Source organism: Balearica regulorum, chromosome 26 (genome assembly GCF_011004875.1).
Source record: "Balearica regulorum gibbericeps isolate bBalReg1 chromosome 26, bBalReg1.pri, whole genome shotgun sequence".
NCBI classification, from domain to species: Eukaryota; Metazoa; Chordata; class Aves; order Gruiformes; family Gruidae; genus Balearica; species Balearica regulorum.
The window spans coordinates 5,844,009-5,863,280 of NC_046209.1; the positions used below are offsets into that span (position 1 = coordinate 5,844,009).

General features: G+C 47.1%; 1 protein-coding gene across 7 annotated transcripts in view; it reads left to right on the top strand.

The window, feature by feature from the left end:
* The window catches only part of PIP5K1C (phosphatidylinositol-4-phosphate 5-kinase type 1 gamma), a 49,272-nt gene that overhangs the window by 11,779 nt on the left and 18,221 nt on the right, over positions 1-19,272 (top strand). For all 7 annotated transcript variants that reach the window (XM_075776293.1, XM_075776292.1, XM_075776290.1 and 4 more), the window contains exons 2-6: positions 11,995-12,026; positions 14,250-14,336; positions 14,636-14,766; positions 15,384-15,501; positions 17,416-17,568. In XM_075776293.1, coding sequence (XP_075632408.1) covers positions 11,995-12,026; positions 14,250-14,336; positions 14,636-14,766; positions 15,384-15,501; positions 17,416-17,568 — 521 coding nt within the window. The remainder of the gene's footprint in view (positions 1-11,994; positions 12,027-14,249; positions 14,337-14,635; positions 14,767-15,383; positions 15,502-17,415; positions 17,569-19,272) is intronic.

The window sequence follows — 19,272 nt, forward strand, 5'->3', positions numbered from 1 at the left end:
AGTTAAAGACCGCAATTGCCTTATCTGTTTCGCTTTGGTATAATAAACCGAGTTGTCCATCGTGTACCAGATGCAGAGCTGGCCAGTATAGGCTGGTATTAAATTGAAGACCCTCCTGAGATAAAATGTTGGTAGCAGACTGCTTGTCATGGCTCCATCAGCTGCCAAGAACATGGCAATTTGGGAGGAACTTCATTTAATATGTGCCAGCTCTGGTTTTGTATTGGTAGGATGGCAATGCCTGAGCTTCCATGAGGTATTGAGATTTAAGGTTTATAACTGATCTCAGAGAGATGCTATGGCTTCCCCAGCTCCCAGGTTTTAAAATGCAAACATTGGTTTTACTTTGAGTCTTTTTTTTCTGAACTGAAAACTAGGAGTGCAAGACTGCTGGAAGTGACCAACATCCAGCATGAAGAGCAAACTGTAACCTAGAGGAACAAGGTGGGTTTTTACAGTGTCTGAAGGAATGAAATTTAAATGCAAGTTTTCCTGTGAGGTGAGGGAAAAACAACTTAATCTGTAAGGGTGAGGTAGGGTGAAGAACAACTTAATCTGAGGCCTGCGGAAGGGAGGGATAAGATGTGCCTGAATGGCAGCTGCTCATCTAAAGGGAGAAGGAATAAATTAGAATCCCAGACTGGTTTGTGTTGGAAGGGACCTCACAGCCCATCCAGTCCCACCCCTGCCATGGTGGTCTGCTCCACTAGCCACTCCAACCTGCCACTCGTCTCTGCAGCCTGATGTCCTTCAGCTGTAGCTTTCTGTGTTTAATGAATCCCTTTTCTCCTCTGCTCTTGCACTGAAGCCGGGCTGCTCTGAAACCCACAGCCCAAGCGCTGGGGGCTCTGAAAAGCTGGGAAAAGAGCTGACCCAGCTCGCTGTAGTTCAGCTCCATGGTAACTTGTTTTCTTTCACCTAGTAACAGTCTGCTGTCAAACACACCCTAAAACCCACAAAATCACTTCAGAAAGACCTTGACCACTCCTATATCCTGTGCTAAGCGGAGTAAGTGCAGGATGCAAAGGGCAGGCGCAATACTCAGCAGTGAGTGTGGTCTCCGTTCTTCTGCATCCCAAACAACACTGCTGCTTGCAGAGGGGCTTGTGGCTGAACTGAGTGTGAACGTGCGTGGCAGCCTCTGGGAAAGCAGTGCCCGAAATCTCAAGTGTCCTCAGCACCCGAGGTGCCTTGGGGAGTTTGGGGATAACCAGTGCCTCAGCTCTGCCTGCACAGCGCTTTGGGAGCCTGAGTGCTCTTCTGGATTTTACTCTGTGTTCTTTTGCATCTTCGGTTTGGGCATGTCCCTGTACGGAGTGTGGAGCAGAGCTTGTTCCCAAATAGATGGACGTAGCTGCGCTTGGTTAAATAGAAGTTACAAATGCCTGGCTCAGCCTCCAAGTGAAAATCCTCCAGGCTGGGCTGGAGAAGCTGCTTTACTGACCTCGCATTTGAGCAGGCTGCAGATCTGTGCCAGAAGGAGCCTGTCCTTCAGCTTGTGGTTATCGGTATTGTAGGAGGCTGTCCGTGATCATCAGTGTAATGCAACTGAAAGGTCCTTGTAGCCCAGCATAGGCACCAGGTTATCTCTTCCTGCCATCTGCGCATGTCTCACCTGTTTGTATTTCTTGCTAAGAGATCTAGAAGTGTTTTTAAAAATTTCATTATGTTTTAGGTAACTTATTTTCGGCTGATGGCTGAGTCACTAGCTGCCATGCAACAGCCAGGATCCCAGGGAGAGAAGAGACTACTTGCTGAAACTTTGAGTTACGATTTTTGGCAGCACACTTTATCTTTTGAGCTTGTTCTGCTGTGGCTTGTTTTGTTCCATCTGTTCAGGTGCCTTTGTTAGAGCAAAGCAGGAGCACCCGACCAAAACACTCTAGTCACAGAGAGCAGAAGCGGCCTAACAAGGCTAGTGGGAAAAGAACGTGGTGGTGAGCAATAACTTAAATTTATCCCTAACCTACAGCCCCCCATGCCTTGCAGCAGTAGCTTTTGCCCGAGAGGTCTTTCCTCAGTCTCGCAGCACGGGTACGTGGTCTGTCTAGAGCTGCTGCTGCTGCAGGGGATGTTTGGATGGAGGAGAGGAGGACTAGAGGCTTGGTACCCCTCCTGGGTACCAGCCCCCTCAACCTAGGGAGAGAGGAGGTGTCGGCCCATCCAGGGAGGGATGGGATCCATCTGGAGAAAAGGATTTGCAGTAGCTGGGAGGGATTAAGCAGAGCCTGCTCCTGAGGAGCTAGCTAGCCCTCACTGTGGCTCGCTGTAGGGTTTGGGTGGGTTGTCTGCTGCCTGTGCTGCCTGTGCAGGAAGAGGGCACAGGCAGCGCGGGTGGCAGGGCGCTGACGAGGGCAGAGGACGCGCTAATGGGAAGCAGCAAAACGCCAGCCAGACCTGGCCTTCTGCCACATGTGAGCTGGGGTAGTTGATTTTGAATGAGGCCAAGAAATCTCTGATAGCTTGGTGCCTAACAAGCTCAGATGAGATGTGTGCAGCTGGAGAGCTTAATTTCTAGTTATTACGGCAGCAAAAGCTTAGGTTTATTTAGAAGTAGAACTTGAACAAAGATGTATTACTAGTCTGCTTTTCCTATCATGTCTTTTTAATTGCATATTTTCAGTGGGACTCGGCCAACTTGAAAACTCTGAGTTGTATAGAGGGCATGCTCTTTGAGGTGCTATAGGACAAACCCATGTTCTAAAAACAGGTCCAGAAATTCAGCCTGATGCTTTTGACTTGACATCTGTTTTTGAAACAGGTAGAATTACAGATGTCTCCCACCCAGACCTTGTCCTCCGTGTTGCGATGCAAATCTGTACATACGTGTGCGTGTTGCAGTGTTGTCAGTAGCACCCGCAGCAACCTGGAAGTGTTTCATGAAGGAGAGTTTACTCAACCTGATGCGAGCAGCCTAGCAAAAGGACTTTATATCCAGTGACGCATGTAGTACACAACCCCATTCTGAAATCCCCTTTCAAGTCTTCAGTGTTTGAGCACCTCCGGAAAATCTCTGTCAAGCGACATTAGCAAGAGCAGAATTAAATCTTAGAGGATTTAGCCGAGCAGCTTTGGCTACGGAGTAAATCAGGAAATACCCCACTCATTAACAATCCAGGTGCATCTTCAGGATGACTTGTGAAGGGTGGCCTGTAGACAAAACAACTGTTTTCCCTTTGGAGTTTGCTGTTGGTTAGGAAGCTGAGCTCCCAGGTTTAAAGCTCTGCTTGCTGTGATAACTTCTGTATAGCCTGGTATTGTGGTACGTGGTTATTGTGAAACTTCAGGTAGATTTCTTTACCTGCTGTGACTGTAGTAACTGGACTTCAACACATCTTTTAGAAGGTCAGAAAATGGAAAATTTGGGGAGGCGGATATCTTTCTTGAGTTGTATTCTTCTATTTTAATGTAATTTATTCTGAGAGTAATTCTTCATGGTGAATGAGCAAGGGCAGTAAGCTCACTGTTTATGGCTTCTACCACTTAAAAGCGTCTTCCTGTAGATGTTATGTGATGATCTGACCCATCACTCCACCTGGATCGGAGGTGCCAACTTCGTCTAGCTGCAGAACCCTCTATGAGAAAGGGCTGAGAGAAAACGTGGGGGGATAGTTTGTCACTGTCTCATAGCTTGCAGTCAGGCACTTTTTGTATCTGCTGCGCTGCTCTTACAAGCAGCTTGAATGATTTCTTTGCATTGCCAGTGCTCTCCTAAGACAGGTTGAGATCCTTTGGTGAGATACAGAGGGAAGCAATATTGTAAAGGGAACCAAGCTGATGTTGTGCAAAGGCATCCTCCAGCTGTCTAAAGGGGTTTTGCCTGCTCAGGAACAATATCCTGTGCTATTTATCAGCTTAAGTTTTGGGATTGGCTACAGTGAAGTTATCCTTTTTGCAGCCACCGATTCCTTGTCCCATGCCTGGTACCACCCTTGCAGGTATCCTCGCAGAGAGAGCGAGTTGCAAAGGGAGCTTGCGTAGGTAGGATGGCAGAGAAGAGCCTCCAGCAGCACTAATCCCTACCTGGTTGGGAGGTGCTGAGATCCGACGTTAAGCCTCGTGCAGCTAAAGCACTGAGCCATGCCACACTGCAAACCTTGTGTATTTGGGGCAGAATAACTGCTCTGGCTCTGGCAAGCAGTGTGTAACCTCAGGTTAGTCAGATCACACTTCTCCCTCTTTATTAGTGGCCCTTGGAGAATAGCATCACGGCGGATGCAGCTGAGCATTCTTTCCCTGCACAGAGGCAGGATACTGCATGCGTTAAAAGTGCTGAATCCTGCTTCTCGGCAGGAGCCTGCAGGCAGGGAGATAGCGATGCTCAGAAAACAAAGGAGGGAAGCGAATTCTGGACCCAGCCTTAGCAAAGCTATCTTGTGCTTCTCTGACCTGGGGTTGGGAAATGGCTCTCTGGGATCTTGTGGCAACTGAATACTCCATCTGAACACACAAAGAGTCCCAAGGGCTGCCTGAGGTCATTCAGGTCCCCGTTGTTTTTGCAACATAACTAGAAAGGCAACAGGAGGTTCTCTGTCTTCTTGCTGCTGAAGTACAGCTTTCCCAGCAGCCGGGAGATGCTCCAGGGAGCGGTGTCAGTGGGTTGGGACCTGCCATTAGGGGATGTCCTACCCCTGAGCAAAGGTAAGGGGGCAACTGGATGTTGCTGTAGCTCTTCTGAATGATTGTGAGGAATGTGACTTCAAAGTTCCTCAGCCTTTTATGGCCTCGCTCTAAATTGGCGTTGATGTTTTAACATGGTGCCACTGTGCCTGGGTGTTGTCACAGGTGCAGAGACCTGGCTTTGTCCCGGGGAGGTTACGCTTCCTGCCACGACGTTTGCTGTCTCTAATTATTCCTAATCAAGCTTTGCTGTGAATTCTGGTAGACAGATTTGGACTCGAAGGTTGTAATAAAGAAAGAAGCCAGAGGCTACGAAGAGGCTGGCGCCCTAATGCCACTGCTGGGGTCCCTGACCTTGGGAGCGTCTCGCCTCTCTGCCTCCGCTGCCCACGTGCCGCTCTGGACGTGCTGGGGAGTGTGTGCTGTTCCACTCCGCAATCCTCCTGTGACCGGCGGCGTGGAAGGGAGCAGGAACACTGTGTTCAGATAAGACTGCACCTTTCCCATCTAGCAGATGTTTGCCTGAACATCCCACTGGATTGCATAATTACGGAGTTGAACGTGAAGCCGAACTGCTGCAGCCTTTTCCGCTACTGGGTGTCAGCTATTGTGTGCCTCTCTTGATGAGATTTTTGTTTTGCTTTTTTGTTGGCTGTGTCACACAGTTTTGGGCTAGACGCTCTGAAATTGTCCTTTTTTTTTCTACACACAGCTGATCCGAAACAAGAAAATGAATCAGTTCTTTTAAAATTTCATTTCCCTGGTCTTGTCCTGCTTATTCCCCACTGTAATTGGGCTTCCGTGCTCTAAGCGCTTTTCTGGTGAGTTGTCAAGGAAACGTTTTAGCATGGTATGTCCTGGCTCAGCAGCGTGGCTCCCCGAGGAGGGCTGCACCCAGGACGTGCTCCCGCACCTGCAGCTGAGGGAGGAATGTGTTAACTTACCGCCTGCACCTTCAGCTTCTGCCCTGCCTCCTGAGCTGGGATAAAGAGATTTATATTTCTGAGGCAGAAAGAGTTTCTGCATAAAACCAAAAATAAAATAGGCTGGTAGGTGCTTTTACTGCAGAACCATCCCTTTGTGGCAGTCCCTTGCAGTGGTGGTGTTCCCTAAGGTGGACGCTTTGCTCTGAGCGGCCCGAGCTGGGCTGTATAATGCTGGGCTGTATAATACAGGGCTTAAATTGCTTGATTCCTGGGGGAGCGCTGGCAGGGGAGCAGCGAGAGCACTTCTGGGGTTTGGGGTTCAAAACCCTCAAGCAGAAAGCTGGAGGGGGGTGACTGGGGGGCTTCCTGTTGCCCGTCCCGTCTCAGGTTAATTGAAGAGCTTGTAGATGGAAACTGCCTGGGGTAGAAAGGTGGAGCGAGCTGTGTCACTGCTGTAGAGTAGGTATCACAGCAGTGCCCCGAGGCCCTGTCCTGCCTAGCCAGTACATTAAGCTCTTTCCCTTAGTTTGTACAAGCTATACAGTTCCTAACGAGTTTATGCTCAAATAAACAAGACAAAGGGCATGGGAAAAGAGTGCAGCACGTAAAGTTGGTGCAGTAGATCATGGTTTGCAAATGTCACCTTCCTTCCACGAAGTGGAGGTGGTGGGCAGCCAGCGGGAGCAGAGGACAGGGAAGAGAGCAGGGCGGCTGAGGTGGGATTAAATAGGATTACTTCTCTTTGGCTGCTCCTGGTAGTACTGCCCAGTGCTGCCAGCATTTCTGTCTGCAAAAAACTACTGGACTTTGGATGGTGATTAAACCATCCTGAGGAACGTGGAGCTCCCTGTGCTGCCGGTGCATCGGAGCAGGGTCTCTCCTCCCCTTGCTGTGCTTGCCTGTAGGGATGGAGTGAGCCTTGCCTGAGCACCGGGCTGGAGAGAGAGTTTATAGGCTGTGTTCAACCAGCACAAGTTTTGTGTAGATGGTCTCAAAAATCATTCAGTCACTCAGCAAGTGCTCCATGGGAAAATGCATACGTTTTTGTATCAAACTTGTATGTAGATTCTATATAACAAGCAGAATTTATCTCAGATTGCTTTATTTCCTTATTTCTACAAGCTCTCCAATGGCAGAAGCAGCTGTCCGTGTCCAGGGTGCAGAGTAGTCGGCTACAGCTCTTTCTGCCAAGAGATGCTGCATTTAAGGGGGAAAAAAACTCCAAACTTTTTATTTAGCATTGTGGCTTAGTTGATGTTCCTCATTCTAATAAAATTGTGTTGTGCTATGGGAAGAAGATGTGTTTAACAATCATCAGTTGGGCATCCTGAATACCTGAGAGGGGCAACTTGTACATAGCTGCCTTCTCCAGGAGCTTGCTGAGAGTCCGGCTCCTGCTGCCTGTTGGGTCCCCTCCTGCCCTGGGCTGCCGGACCCTGCCCGCGCTGCTTGCTGAAGCCACGCGTTTCGAGCGTGAGAAGAAATTCAGAGGTTGCTTTCTGCCTTTCCTTTGTGATACGGCCTCACGCTCGTGCCGGCTCCTCGTGAAGCCCCGGTTGGCTGCCTGCACTAATTCAGATGCCGCTTCTCAGCTGAGGCGTGTTTTCTGGCATCTTCTCCGAATTGCCTTCCCCCCTCCCGCCCTTAATTTTAATTTCTTTTTATCAGCAGTCCCTTACGAGAAGTAACAGCTGTCTCTTGATGGATGCGTTTCATTTCCAGCCTTTTTCTCTGTATTTCCACCGCAACACATCTGCTACATGTGTATAGCCTTTAACTTTCACAGCTCGTGCCTCAGCACTCCGTTTCTTAATGCTTTTGCACATAATGCGTTGACCAGACGGGGCCGCATTTAGAGTGGTCTGATCGAACAATAAATCCTAGCATCCTGGTTGCAGTCTTCATCTCCTTTTATTGTCTAAATGAGTTGCTCAGGTGTGTCATCACTTTGTCTTGTTTTCTATTGAGTAAGTGTAAAATTGGATCCAGACCTCCTTCGGTGTGTGTGTGACTTGTCAGAATTTCGCAGCTTTCTAGTCGATTACGCTGGGTTAGTATTAAATCTCAATTTTGCAAGGCTGCTTTCACCTCAGTAGTTGAAAAACAAAGAATAAATAAAAAAACCCCACCAACAACAAATGTAAACTGCTGGTCCAAGGCTTTTGGAGAACTGTACTTTGAAAACTAGCCGTGTTTAATTGCAGTGGCTACTGCCCCGACTGAGAGCGAGTAGCAAATTGCAAGCCTCCGGCGTGCTAGGTTTTTGGAGGGGTCATGTTGGTACAGCCTCCAGCGGAAGAGCTTACATGGTGTTTATGTTCTAAGGTATTTTTAGTTGCAGTCACATTGTATATCTCCTGGTAAACACTTTATTAAAGTGAAGCTTTTATTAAAGATGCAGCACCATCTCTGACCAGAGAAAAAGTCCAGATAAATCTAGCAGCTATTGAAATTTGCATTGACTTTTCTAGAGCGTCATAAAGCATCAAACACTTGTATGTATATATGTGTGTATTCATCTGTCTTATTAGACTTCTTTATTAGGCCTTAAAGGAGGCGTCTGCTGGATGGTTGTAAACTTTCTTAAGAAATTTCTTTTCAGTGGATAGAAGCCTCTTGTGGCTCTTCCCGAGTTTGTAATGAAGGGGTTTTGCTAGTCACCTTGCCTTAGCTGGTTCTGAGAGATACAAGTGACTTTTTTTTTATTTTTTCCTTGATTAGATTTTTTAAATTTATTCTCTGCATGTAAATGAAACTTGAAACCCATGTCTTTAACTTAAACACATTCAAAGTGGTAGACAGCAAGGGCAATATTTTCTGATTTTCATGAAGTTTGCTTTTTAAGCCCAAAGATTTGATGATTCTTTTTAACTTCCTAAATTCTGGCATCATTTGCATTTCCCTGATGACAGCATCTAGAGAGGCTGTGGGCTGGAGAAGCCAAGGGAGCTGCTCTGATCCCAACCCTGCACCATTTTGTGAGTTCAGATGCACTGATGAGGCCGGCTGACGAACCTGGTAACGATGAGGGTTTCCTTCTTGAGTGGGAGCCTCCTGCCAGCCTGTGCTGTGCTTTGAGGGGTCAGAAAATGGGGGTGAGGGGCCTCTGGAGCCATAGAGCTAAAACTCAAGAGTCCTTTTCTGTTGCAGAGAGTCAATATGCAGAGTAAACTCATCCCTGTCCTGCAGGGTGTCAGCGTTGTGGCAGGGATCGTGGCTGTCAGTAGAGGCGTATGGAAAAAATAGATATTAAATCAGAGATGAGAATTGCTGAGTGCTACAACCAAAACATTTGTTTCTGAGGCTCTGGAGGAGCTCGAGCGTTGGGATAGGGTCAACTCAAAGCTGTGCGCAGATGAGAAGAGGAACTGAAGGCAGCAGGTCAAGCGTGCATGAAATGCACTACAGAACCCAGGCACGAGCTGGAGGCAGGGCAGAAAGCTGGGGTTTCATCCCAGGGTTCCCCTTTCAGAGCTGCTCGTCACATTTCTGAATACACCCTCACTAAGCTGCACCAAATCGGATAAGAATCATTTCTATTAGCTTGTTAAGTGTTGAAACTTCCCACAGCAGAGCGCCTGTTCCCCGCAAACCCGAGTGCTGTCTCTCATGGCTAATATAACCCCCGAAGCTGGAGTTAAATCAGTTTTTGCAAGGCCATCTGTCAGCTTGTTTGAGATGAGCACAGCCGAGTGCTGTGCACTGAGTAGCCAGTGGAAGATTTTTTCATTTTCTGCCTAGACAAGTTGATTTTATAAAGCCATTTTTTGGGTTTGTTTTTTGTTGTGGTTTTTTTTTGGAGGGGGTGGGGAGGGAGGTTTTACTGGTGATGTTCTTGTCCACCTGAAGCATCAGTTCTCCTGGAGATCCACAGTTTCTCACCTCTGGTACCTTTCCTTCGCGCAGGTGGTTGGTGTTGATTCCACATTTGGTACGTGTACAGCAGCAGACACTTAAAAGCTGGGAACGAAAGCGGCTTGTGGTAATTATCACAAAATTAAAGATAATCTCCTGCTCTGGACTTGTGACAAAGTGCAGAAAAGAGATTAGTGCGGTAGGAGAGCCGTCACGGCCATGGCAGGGACAGTGTAGTCTCCCTGGCTCAGGACCCTCTTGGCCGTGTTGGGTTCCCAGCAATTTCCAGTGTTCAACCTGAAGCAGCATTTGCCCGTTTGGGTTCCTCTGTGGTCTTGAGTTGCCGCTCCAGCTTGTGCCCTGAAAATTCGTTAACCAAATGTTCGCTCAGTGCCATATCTCCTGCTCCTCTGTCTGCTGTGGGGCTCTTTGTTGAACAATCATAAATCATGTTGTCTTAGCCCAAAGAACTAACTTTCCGGTGCAAAAAGTGATGCAGAGTTTGAGCTAGCAGTGGTTCCCTGAGCTGCGTGCTGGTGCAGCCCCAAAGGGCTGGAGGGAGTGATGGGGTTTCACGTTGCCCATCACATGCAACACCGTCCCCTTGGCTGAGGGATGGGCAACCCAGGTGGGTGATGGAGGGGAGCCACTCTGCGCTGGTGGTGAGGGGCTCCCGCTCCGCTCACCCCCCATCCTCCTGTTTGAGATGGGATTGTGCAACACAGCTCGCACAGAGGGAGCAGGATTTCAGACCTTTGCTGCAGTCCTGTGATTCTGTTCCTGATGTGAAACTTGGGCGCTAGAGAGTACAACTTAAACCAACAAGAAGTGAATCTTCCTTTGCTGCTCCATCTTCGCAAACGTGGGCCAAGCTGTCGGGCTGGGGGTTGCTTTGCAGGCGGTTCAAAATGCCACGTTGACAAGACCTGTTTTACACCAGGGGATCGCCAGTTTGCTGAGACCAGGACAGTGAGGTAACCTCAGCACTTCTGATGGAGAACAATTTCACCTCCCCTGTGACCACCGAGGAGTTTTTGTTGGGTTTGTTGGTTTTTTTGCTTCCCAGCATCTGAAGTATTTCCTGAAATATAATGGAATCATATGCTCTCCTAGCGCTGTTGTCATCTGCAGAGCATCGTCGCTCCTTTTATGCCCAACTTGCTCCTTTTGAAACAAGCCCTGAAGCATCACTGCCTGTATTTGAGGAGGTCGAGCAGTTACCCCAGTTAAACCATCGTAGTTCCTCCTTGGCCAAATGGGGGAGATGCTGAAGCAGCAGCATGTTGGGCTGGATCCTCTGGGGCTTTTCCAGCTCTCCAGCTGGGAGGGCTGGACATCTCCTGTTCCCCCTGGAGGGGGACCACCTCCCCTGGTTTGAGTGCAGGTGTCCCTCGTGAGTCAGAGGACTTGTGCACCGGTGGGCCATAGTGTGATCCACCCGTTGCCCTCAAGTGGGGAAAAGTTGAGGGCTTGGAAAAGCTTTTCTTCTTCACAGCCAAAATTCTCCAGCTCTGCTAGATGGTCTCTTGTGAAATTAAGCCCTTTCTAAAGGATTGTGGGTTGCGTAACGATCTCTGCTTGTAGGAATGCTTTAGACAGGAGCAGGGAGCAAGAGACTCGTACCTGGAAACGGATAGCCTTAAATCTGTCACTTGGGTTTGTGTTCTTTGCAAGTGGGCTTCTCCTAATAACTGGGCTCTGCATGTAGAGGTGTTTTGGAGAGGCTGGCGAGCTGCCTTGGTGGGGATGTTGTGCTGCTGGGATGGGGTGGGAAGCTGCTGCTCTTCATCTGGTCTTGATCCTTGTTCATGGTGGCTCTCCAGAGTCAGCTGGGCTGGAGCTTGTGGTCCCATATGCGAGACACTCAGCAGGTCAGTGAACATCTCGCAGGGCCAGCGGCAGAGGAGCCTGTTCTTGCTGTTGCCTAAAAATAAGGAGCTTCTTGCAAACTTGGGGTCGTGCTAGGAAATGGAAACATGGCCTCATGTTAGAGGAGGGTTTGGGCCCGTGTTTCCAACTCTGATTATATATCTAAAGCCTTAGGCAAAATCCTAATTTCTCACTGTTCACTGTAATGGTGGCTTCTCCCAAAGGCAGTGGTAGAGATAAATGATGCATTCATTTTCGCGATATATTTGGACATCAGATTCTATAAATAGATTCAATTATCAATATAGTTTGTCAAGTGCCTTCTGAGTGGCTGGAAATCAGCTTCATAAGTGTCTCTCTGGGCTTCTGCATGTAACTGACTCTTCAGTGTAGTGTGGACCTATTACTTACGGTGCAGCAGGGATTTACAAGAAGTCTCTCTACTGAAGCCTCTAGGAAACATTATTGCTAGCAAAAAAATTGTGCATCTTTGTGCTTCTGAATATGAAATTGTTTGGATGACCCATATAACTTCAGACTCTTGCACTAGTGAAACTGAAAAGTGAGCAAAACCAGCTGCTTTAAAGGCTTTCCAGCTTGCTTGAAAGAGCAAAGCATTAGGCTGTTTTCTTGTTTTGGTTGTGTGTGGGGTTTTTTGTTTGGGTTTTGGGGGTTTTTTTATGGTGTTCCTACTTTTACTGATGTTTTTCCCTTCTCTCCTCAGGTCTGGCACCGAAGAAGACAGCCATCACTGAGGTGAGATGTGTAAAGCCGGCCTTGAAGATCCTGTGTTGAGAAATGAGAACACAGAGCTCTAGAAAACACTTCTGCCTGATTTTTTTTGAGCGAAGCTCGATTTCAAAATACATTTAAGATTATTGAAAATTTGATATCTGTTATTTGGGAGAAAGAAAATCAGCGGCAGGTCTCTGGAGTCTGTGTTGGCATCGCCAGAAACACAGAGGGGATGTGAAGGGATTATGTCCACCGCGTGGCCAATTTTAGCTGTGCGATCCCTGATGTCTGTAAGTAAGTGGCTGAGGGCACCTCCTCCACACCAGAACCTGAGGGTGATCAGTGGAGAATCCCTGTATTGGGCATCTCCAGGGCTCTGTGTTGGGTCTCACCCGTTCCTGGGAGCGAGTCAAGGAGGCTGTAATGTGTGAAGCCATAAAGCAGGGGAACATCTCAAGGGACTGATCTTCTCTCACACATAATCCAGGTTGCTGAATCACTGTTACCTTCTGGAGCAAAACTCTTCACAGTTGGCAGCAGGGAATCTAGTAGGAGGATCTGTGCCTAAAAGCTGTTCCCTGAAGCCCACGCTTTTGGTTCAGGGCACCATGTTCAAATGATTTTTGTTTGATCTAATTTTCTGACATACCCCTTTACATTACTCACCTGGGATGATGAGCATTTGTATTCATGAATAGCAAAATAAATGTTCCCATAAAACTGCCCAGAATGTGACACGACACCCTGGAAACACAGTCACAGGTAGAGCAAGGGACTGTGGAAGAGACTTTTGTTACTGCATTTCATATGATGGCAATCTCTTAACGAACACCTGTGTCTGTTAATCCCTTTGAGAGGAGGATGATGATGAGCCATGTGGTGAGGCAGGACGATACAGCTTGAGCTTGGCATGTAATAGGATCCAGCTTGTTGGTTAGAAACTGCAAGGAAGGGATAAGCTGACTGCTCATCACGACTGCTTGGAGAAGGAGCACTCAGAAGCAAGCCTGGCTGTGCTAAATATTTAAAACAGAGTAGGAAATAAGATTTTTTGAAGTAGAAATCAGATTGACCCTTAGTACCAGAAGTACAAGCAGTTTGACCAGAAATAGCTGCAAGCTCTTGATTAAAAGCTAAAACACAAAGAACTTCTGTAGTCTGAACAAAATTATACATTGTCTGCTGTAGACATCAGTTCTGTGAGATGGGTCTGTGTGGCACTTGAGAGAGACAGTGATATAATATTGTCACTTGGGAAATGACCTTGGATCTCTCTGCACGCTGCTTAAAGAACATCCAAAGCCTGGCTGTTCTTTAGTGTAACAAACCCCAAACATCGGTGGTGGCTTACTGGCAGTTCTGCAATCCACTGGGCTGGCAGGGGAGCTGGCGAGTAGACAAAACCTTGCCCCGTGGCAGAGTATAGAGGCCCTACGCCTGGGGTTGCAAAAGGACCTGTATCAAACTTCACAAAACACGATTGTGTTGGCTTGTTAAAGGGTGCGGCCACAATCTGCTCCCTCCTGGATCAGCAAAAAAAGGCCCAGGCAGGCTCAGAGGTGGAAGAGGAGGAGAATGAGATAGGAGTAGGTTTGATCTCCCTCTGAAGTGCTGGCATTCGTATAGTGTTTCTGTAAACTCTTTGCAAAACTTTGGGAAGAGCTGTTACTGCAGTTCACCCTCTGCGGGCTCGTCCTTTGAATTGTAAACAAATGAGTTCTCTCTCCATGTGAACACAGGAGTGAGGTTGTGTTGTCCCTCTTATCTGTCTCTTATGTCTCCAGTGAAGCGCGAGGTATAGATACGACACCTGAGGGCATGGGATTTTTAAGAATAAACTTCTCTCGCTGTTTGATTTAATATATCGCTATTTCAAATTAATGAGAAGTTGCAGTCAAGCAACGGGGGAATCTTGGCAGCTGAGAAGCAAGCGGATCTTTCCTGAGCTCAGCATCTTTGCTGAGGGTTCTGCCCAGTTAGTCCTGAGGGTATCAGCTGGAGTCCTTGGGTATTTGAACTCGTCTTGTCTTGAGGGATGGATGTATAATTCAAACAGCCTTGTTTAAAGCTTTAGCTGATGCCAATTACACCTGTTTGCAGTCTGCAGATTTTTCTCCAGAGGTAGCGAGCGATCCTTGTGTCCTTTACAACCGTGGTAGTGTGGTTGTACCTGTGCTGCTCTGCTTGTTCTCGTCGGCCAGGTTAGCTTCTGTTTTGGGCTTTAGCCATGCCCTTTCATTGCAGGGACCATCGCTACCGGGACAGCCTGGCCAAGGAAAGAAGATAGGTCATCGAGGCGTTGATGCTTCTGGTGAAACCACCTACAAAAAGGTTTGGCTTCGTGGAGTGGCAGCTTTGTGTAGGTGGCAGGCTGAGAAGAGAAGTTGGGGCCCAGTAGCTACCAATCTGATTTAGATTTTATGCTGCACCCTTGTACTGCATAATCTTGCAAATGACAAACCTGGAAGTCTTAATCCATCTCTTCAGCAGTCGGTTGAACTTGTTTAGCAGCATGTAGTGCCAGAGACGACCCTATGGAAGTCATCAATATGACTGTATTGTCATTTAGGGGATGTTATTGCGATAATCTGCTGTGAAATGCTGACTGACTGCTCTTTTCTTTCTGCCAGACCACCTCATCCACTCTGAAGGGGGCCATCCAGCTAGGGATTGGATATACTGTCGGCAATCTGAGCTCCAAGCCAGAGAGAGATGTCCTGATGCAGGACTTCTACGTGGTAGAGAGCATTTTTTTCCCAAGGTAAAAGAGACGGGGGAAACAAAATGAACGGATGAGATATTTCTTTTCCTCTCACTGATTTTTTTTTTCAAGAGACATTCCATCTGTCTAGATCAGAGTCGGTTGCTCTGAATGTTTTAAATATGCATCTATTACATACAAACATAACAGTGGGAAGTGTTAGATTCTGCAGTACACTGGCTTGTGAGGAAGTACAATGTAAGACGCAGTACTACATGCTTGAGTTTGTTAGCCTTCCTACATGCTTTTCTTTCTACCTGTCCATCTAGAATCTCTTCCACAAAATTATACCATGCTTGAGATGGAAGAAACTCATTCTGGGAGCTCTTTAACTCTGTGAATAAACAAAACTCATACAAGCTCTATTGTCTGTGTAAATATATTCTGCTTGGCAAGTGGTTGTTCCTTCCACTCTTAGACATAGATTTTGGCAGATAATTTAAAACCTATTTTCCTGTTGTCCTGCCAGAGAAGAAAGATATTTTTTGTTGTTGTTACTAAGATGTCTTTTTGCAAGGCTCAATTCATCTTAACTATACAGTAGCCTTGATGTGACTGTACGTATCTAGTGAATGGTAATACAGAGGCCCTGCTCACGTGATGTCTGTTCTGTGCAGTGAAGGAAGTAATCTCACCCCGGCTCACCATTACGCTGACTTCAGGTTCAAGACCTATGCACCAGTGGCTTTTCGGTACTTCCGAGAACTCTTTGGGATTCGTCCAGATGATTATTTGGTATGGCTATGTTTTTGGATTTCTCTGTCTTTCCTCCTTTATTTGAGATGGTCTAGAGTAACACAAGAAATCTGCCTCTAAATCAAGGCTGTCAGCAATTCTTGACTGAAAAGGACAGAAAAGAGTGAGGAATCGTTCTGGTCCCAGCAAGGAGTGGGGAACAGGCTGTGGATTTAGGGACACTGTTCAGTTTTGGAGGAGTTCCAGTGATGGTCCCAGCAAGACCGGCACCAGTCAGTCCAAGTCTTCACTTAGAGGTAGCTGCTAGCTTACACTGGAGGGAAAGGAAATGATCTGCATACAGTGTGCGCTGTGTAAGCTATGCGATGGGGTTCCCTCTCTGTTTGTGGTGACAATAACTTAGTGTGTGTACAAGCAAAAGGAGTTGTGTTCTGCTGGGTGCAACCCTGTAATGTCCCCTGGGGCTCTGAGGACAAAGATGTAATTTTTCCCTGCGTACTCACTTGAGAGCTATGTGAGTGCAGTTATTTTAATCATCTTACAAAAAATAAAATACAGCTTGTTCTTGTGCTCCGAAAACTCCTCAGAGCTGGAAAGGCTGTTTTTTAAATACCTAGTAGTACAAGCTGTCGGGGCTTGGAGTACGCTGGGGTTGAATTTGGTCCCTTGCATGTATGTGACATCCTGCTCTTTAGAAAAGGACGTTTGTTGACCCGAGGAAGGGAACACATCCAAATGAGCACACGTTCTCCCCCTTTTTTAATAGCCCTTTTTTTCTGACTTGAGATGTAGACGGGGGTAATCATAGCTGAACACCTACCAGTAGAAACAAATCTGTGCCATTGCACGGTTTGACAGTAACAGTCGTCCCCATCTGTGCCATCCAAGATAATGCTGGCTGATGTGATGAGTGGTTCAAAACCTGGGTGAGGCAAAGAGCCTGCCTCAATTGCAAAGGTCACAGCTCTGATTTGTTGCTTCTGCTTCCCCTGATTCTCTCTTGCCTGCCACAGCAGCAAATGCCTTTAATTATGCATGAGATAATTAACTTGATAACGTCTTGAATCATTAATCTGTGCAGGGCTGAAAGCTGTTTTCAGTACGTAATGATGAGCATTTAATTTATTGCTCTGATTATGTCCCTTACATACCTTACCTCCCTCTCCCCATCTTACCTCTTGCTGTGGCAGCTCTGATGTGATACTACCCTGAACCCACTCGACCTACACGCTTACCTTGGGGTTGGCACCTAGCTGCAAAGTGCACGTGCGTGCTTGCACTTTCTTTTTATGCTGTTTGCGTACTGATGTCTAGAAATGTCCTCCCAATTTAATTCCTGATGGAATTAAATTTAAACAACCCCTTGTTGTGCTTACACAGCGCTGATCCCTCTTCTTGTTTGGACACCCGGTCTTAATACTTTTCATGTGTTTCTAGCAGGATTGAGGGGGGGAGATGGGGCTGTTAAAATCCTCTGTAACAAGGGAGCACAAGGCCAGAGGAGGTTGCTGAGAACAGCCAGTGCATTGTGTTCCCTCCAGCACGGTGATACGTGGTACCCTGAGCAGACTGTCATGTCTCTTAAAATCCCATCTTTCTGTCTGCGCTCGCGGTAATGTGCTGAAAGAAGCCTAAATGTGATACACGCATACATGCACAATGGGAAAAGATAAGATGTCATTATGAGGCTTGGATGTCACTGAAAGCAGGTGATTAGCTTGAATCTGAGCAGTTGGGATGCTCTGAACTGTAATCTCAGTCTCTTAATTGTAAATTGTCCATCAGCTTTGCTGCTCAGACCTAACCTATAATGAAAATAGTTCTCACCTAAGCTTTGCTACCCCTTAATCTCACAGGGAGATAGGACACTGGGGAAAGCCCTCAAGGGCATAGAACTCAATGTGCAATGAGTGGAGGGCTAAAAACAGAATCTTTTTTTCTTTTTCTCCCTAGTATTCATTATGTAACGAGCCTCTGATAGAGCTGTCGAACCCTGGTGCCAGCGGCTCCCTCTTCTATGTCACCAGCGACGATGAATTCATCATAAAAACTGTGATGCACAAGGAAGCTGAATTCTTACAGAAGCTCCTTCCTGGCTACTACATGGTGTGTATCACCCAGCACCTGGGACCCGACTTGGGTTTGTTGTGGCAGCTTTTCTGTCCGGAGCATCGCACAGGGCATGTCCTGCACCTGGGTTTCTTGTGGCCTGCCCACCCTGTGCCAGGGACAATGTTAACAGTGTGTCGTGAAGCCAGTCCCAGAAGCACAAATCCTGCCAATTATTTGCAAACTCCTTGGGTAAACTTGAGGCAGATAATTGTGTCGTAGCTTGTGGGCACATTCTGGCCTGAAAATGGCTTCCCAGATGTGTGTTTCTGGGTGTCCTTTTCTCAGCACTTGTTCATTATTTTTTGCTTGGCACCGTGTGTCAGCCTCAGCCTGGCTTTGAGTGTGGCTGTTGATTGCAATAACACAGCCACCTTGGTTCTGTGGGGAAAACAGTGCTGTCCCTGGATATCTCCTGTATCTGCTGTTTAACAGAGTTACTCTGAAGGCAGTTGCTGCTTGTCCTGGCTCCCACCGGCTGCAGTGCCAAGCTAAAGATTCCCACGGTACCAGCCAGCTTTGCACGTCCAGTCTGCTGCAGATAGTTGTTGCTTAAATCTCAGGGCTAGCAAGGCAATATATTGAGACCCAGAGGACTTGCACGTGGTGACAAGTAGTAAATCGGAACCAAACCCAACGTTTTGGCACGTAAACCTGGAGCTGTCACCCTGCGTAACTGTGGAGAAGGGTCCAGCTCTACAGATGACGGCACCGAAGTTCAGTTATAAGGGGATGGGAAGTGATGTTAATCTGTGTGCCTGTTGCAGTGGATTTGATTTTATGTGATCATACACTGTTTTTATGAAAACACCTCAATATTTACTGGGGAAAATTTGCCAAAGTGAGACAGGGTCTTGGGTGTCTGTATATAACTAACAGCCAGTTGCTTGCTTCTGCAAGTGACAGTCACGTTCTGGACAGGATGAGCTTTCTTGGAAAGCTTTGGCTGTTGCCTGAATATATATAGTAAATCTGGTGGAGGGTTTTGAATGGGAATGGAGCTGTGCTGTTGTCCTGAATCCTGCAGTTTTCCTGGCTAGCAATCAGTGTAACAAATCAAACTGAACTTACCTGTCTGGTCCAGAGTCATGTGCTACTTGTTGCAGCATTTCAGTGTTTTTGGGTTACTGTGGTGCTAATGCACGATCTCTCTGCTGTTCTTGGTAAAGTCATCCAGCGTAAAAGGAGTCAGCGGAAAGGAAGCAGAGTGGTTTCATCCTGAGTTACTTTAAAGCTGGGCACATGCTGTTTGCGTTTGGTCTTGCCTACCTCTGTTGCTTTTAGGTTGCACCATGTTGAACAGCGCACTCACAAAGAGAGCGCACTCGTGTGCCCAGTTAGGTGAGATGAGGAAGGGCATGAAATTTTAATACGGTCTTACTTCTGCCGTCTGTCAGAGAATCTGTCAGGTCTGTCCTTTCTTTCATAGCATGCAGAGATGTTCTATTTCCTTCCCAAACTTTCCCAAAGCTGAACAAGCAAATCATGCCTGTCATGTCATTCCTAATAATACCACTGCCTAAAAAAAGGACATGATAGCACAGCAGGATATCCGTGCTCTCTGGCCAACTGTGTTTTGTAAAGCATCTCTGCAAAAGGAGGAGAAAATTTATGTTGTTTTGTTTAAAAAAAAAATAAATACCCCATCCCTGGTTTATTCTGGGCCAGAGAACAGCTCCTGATTTCTGACACTTCTGACGA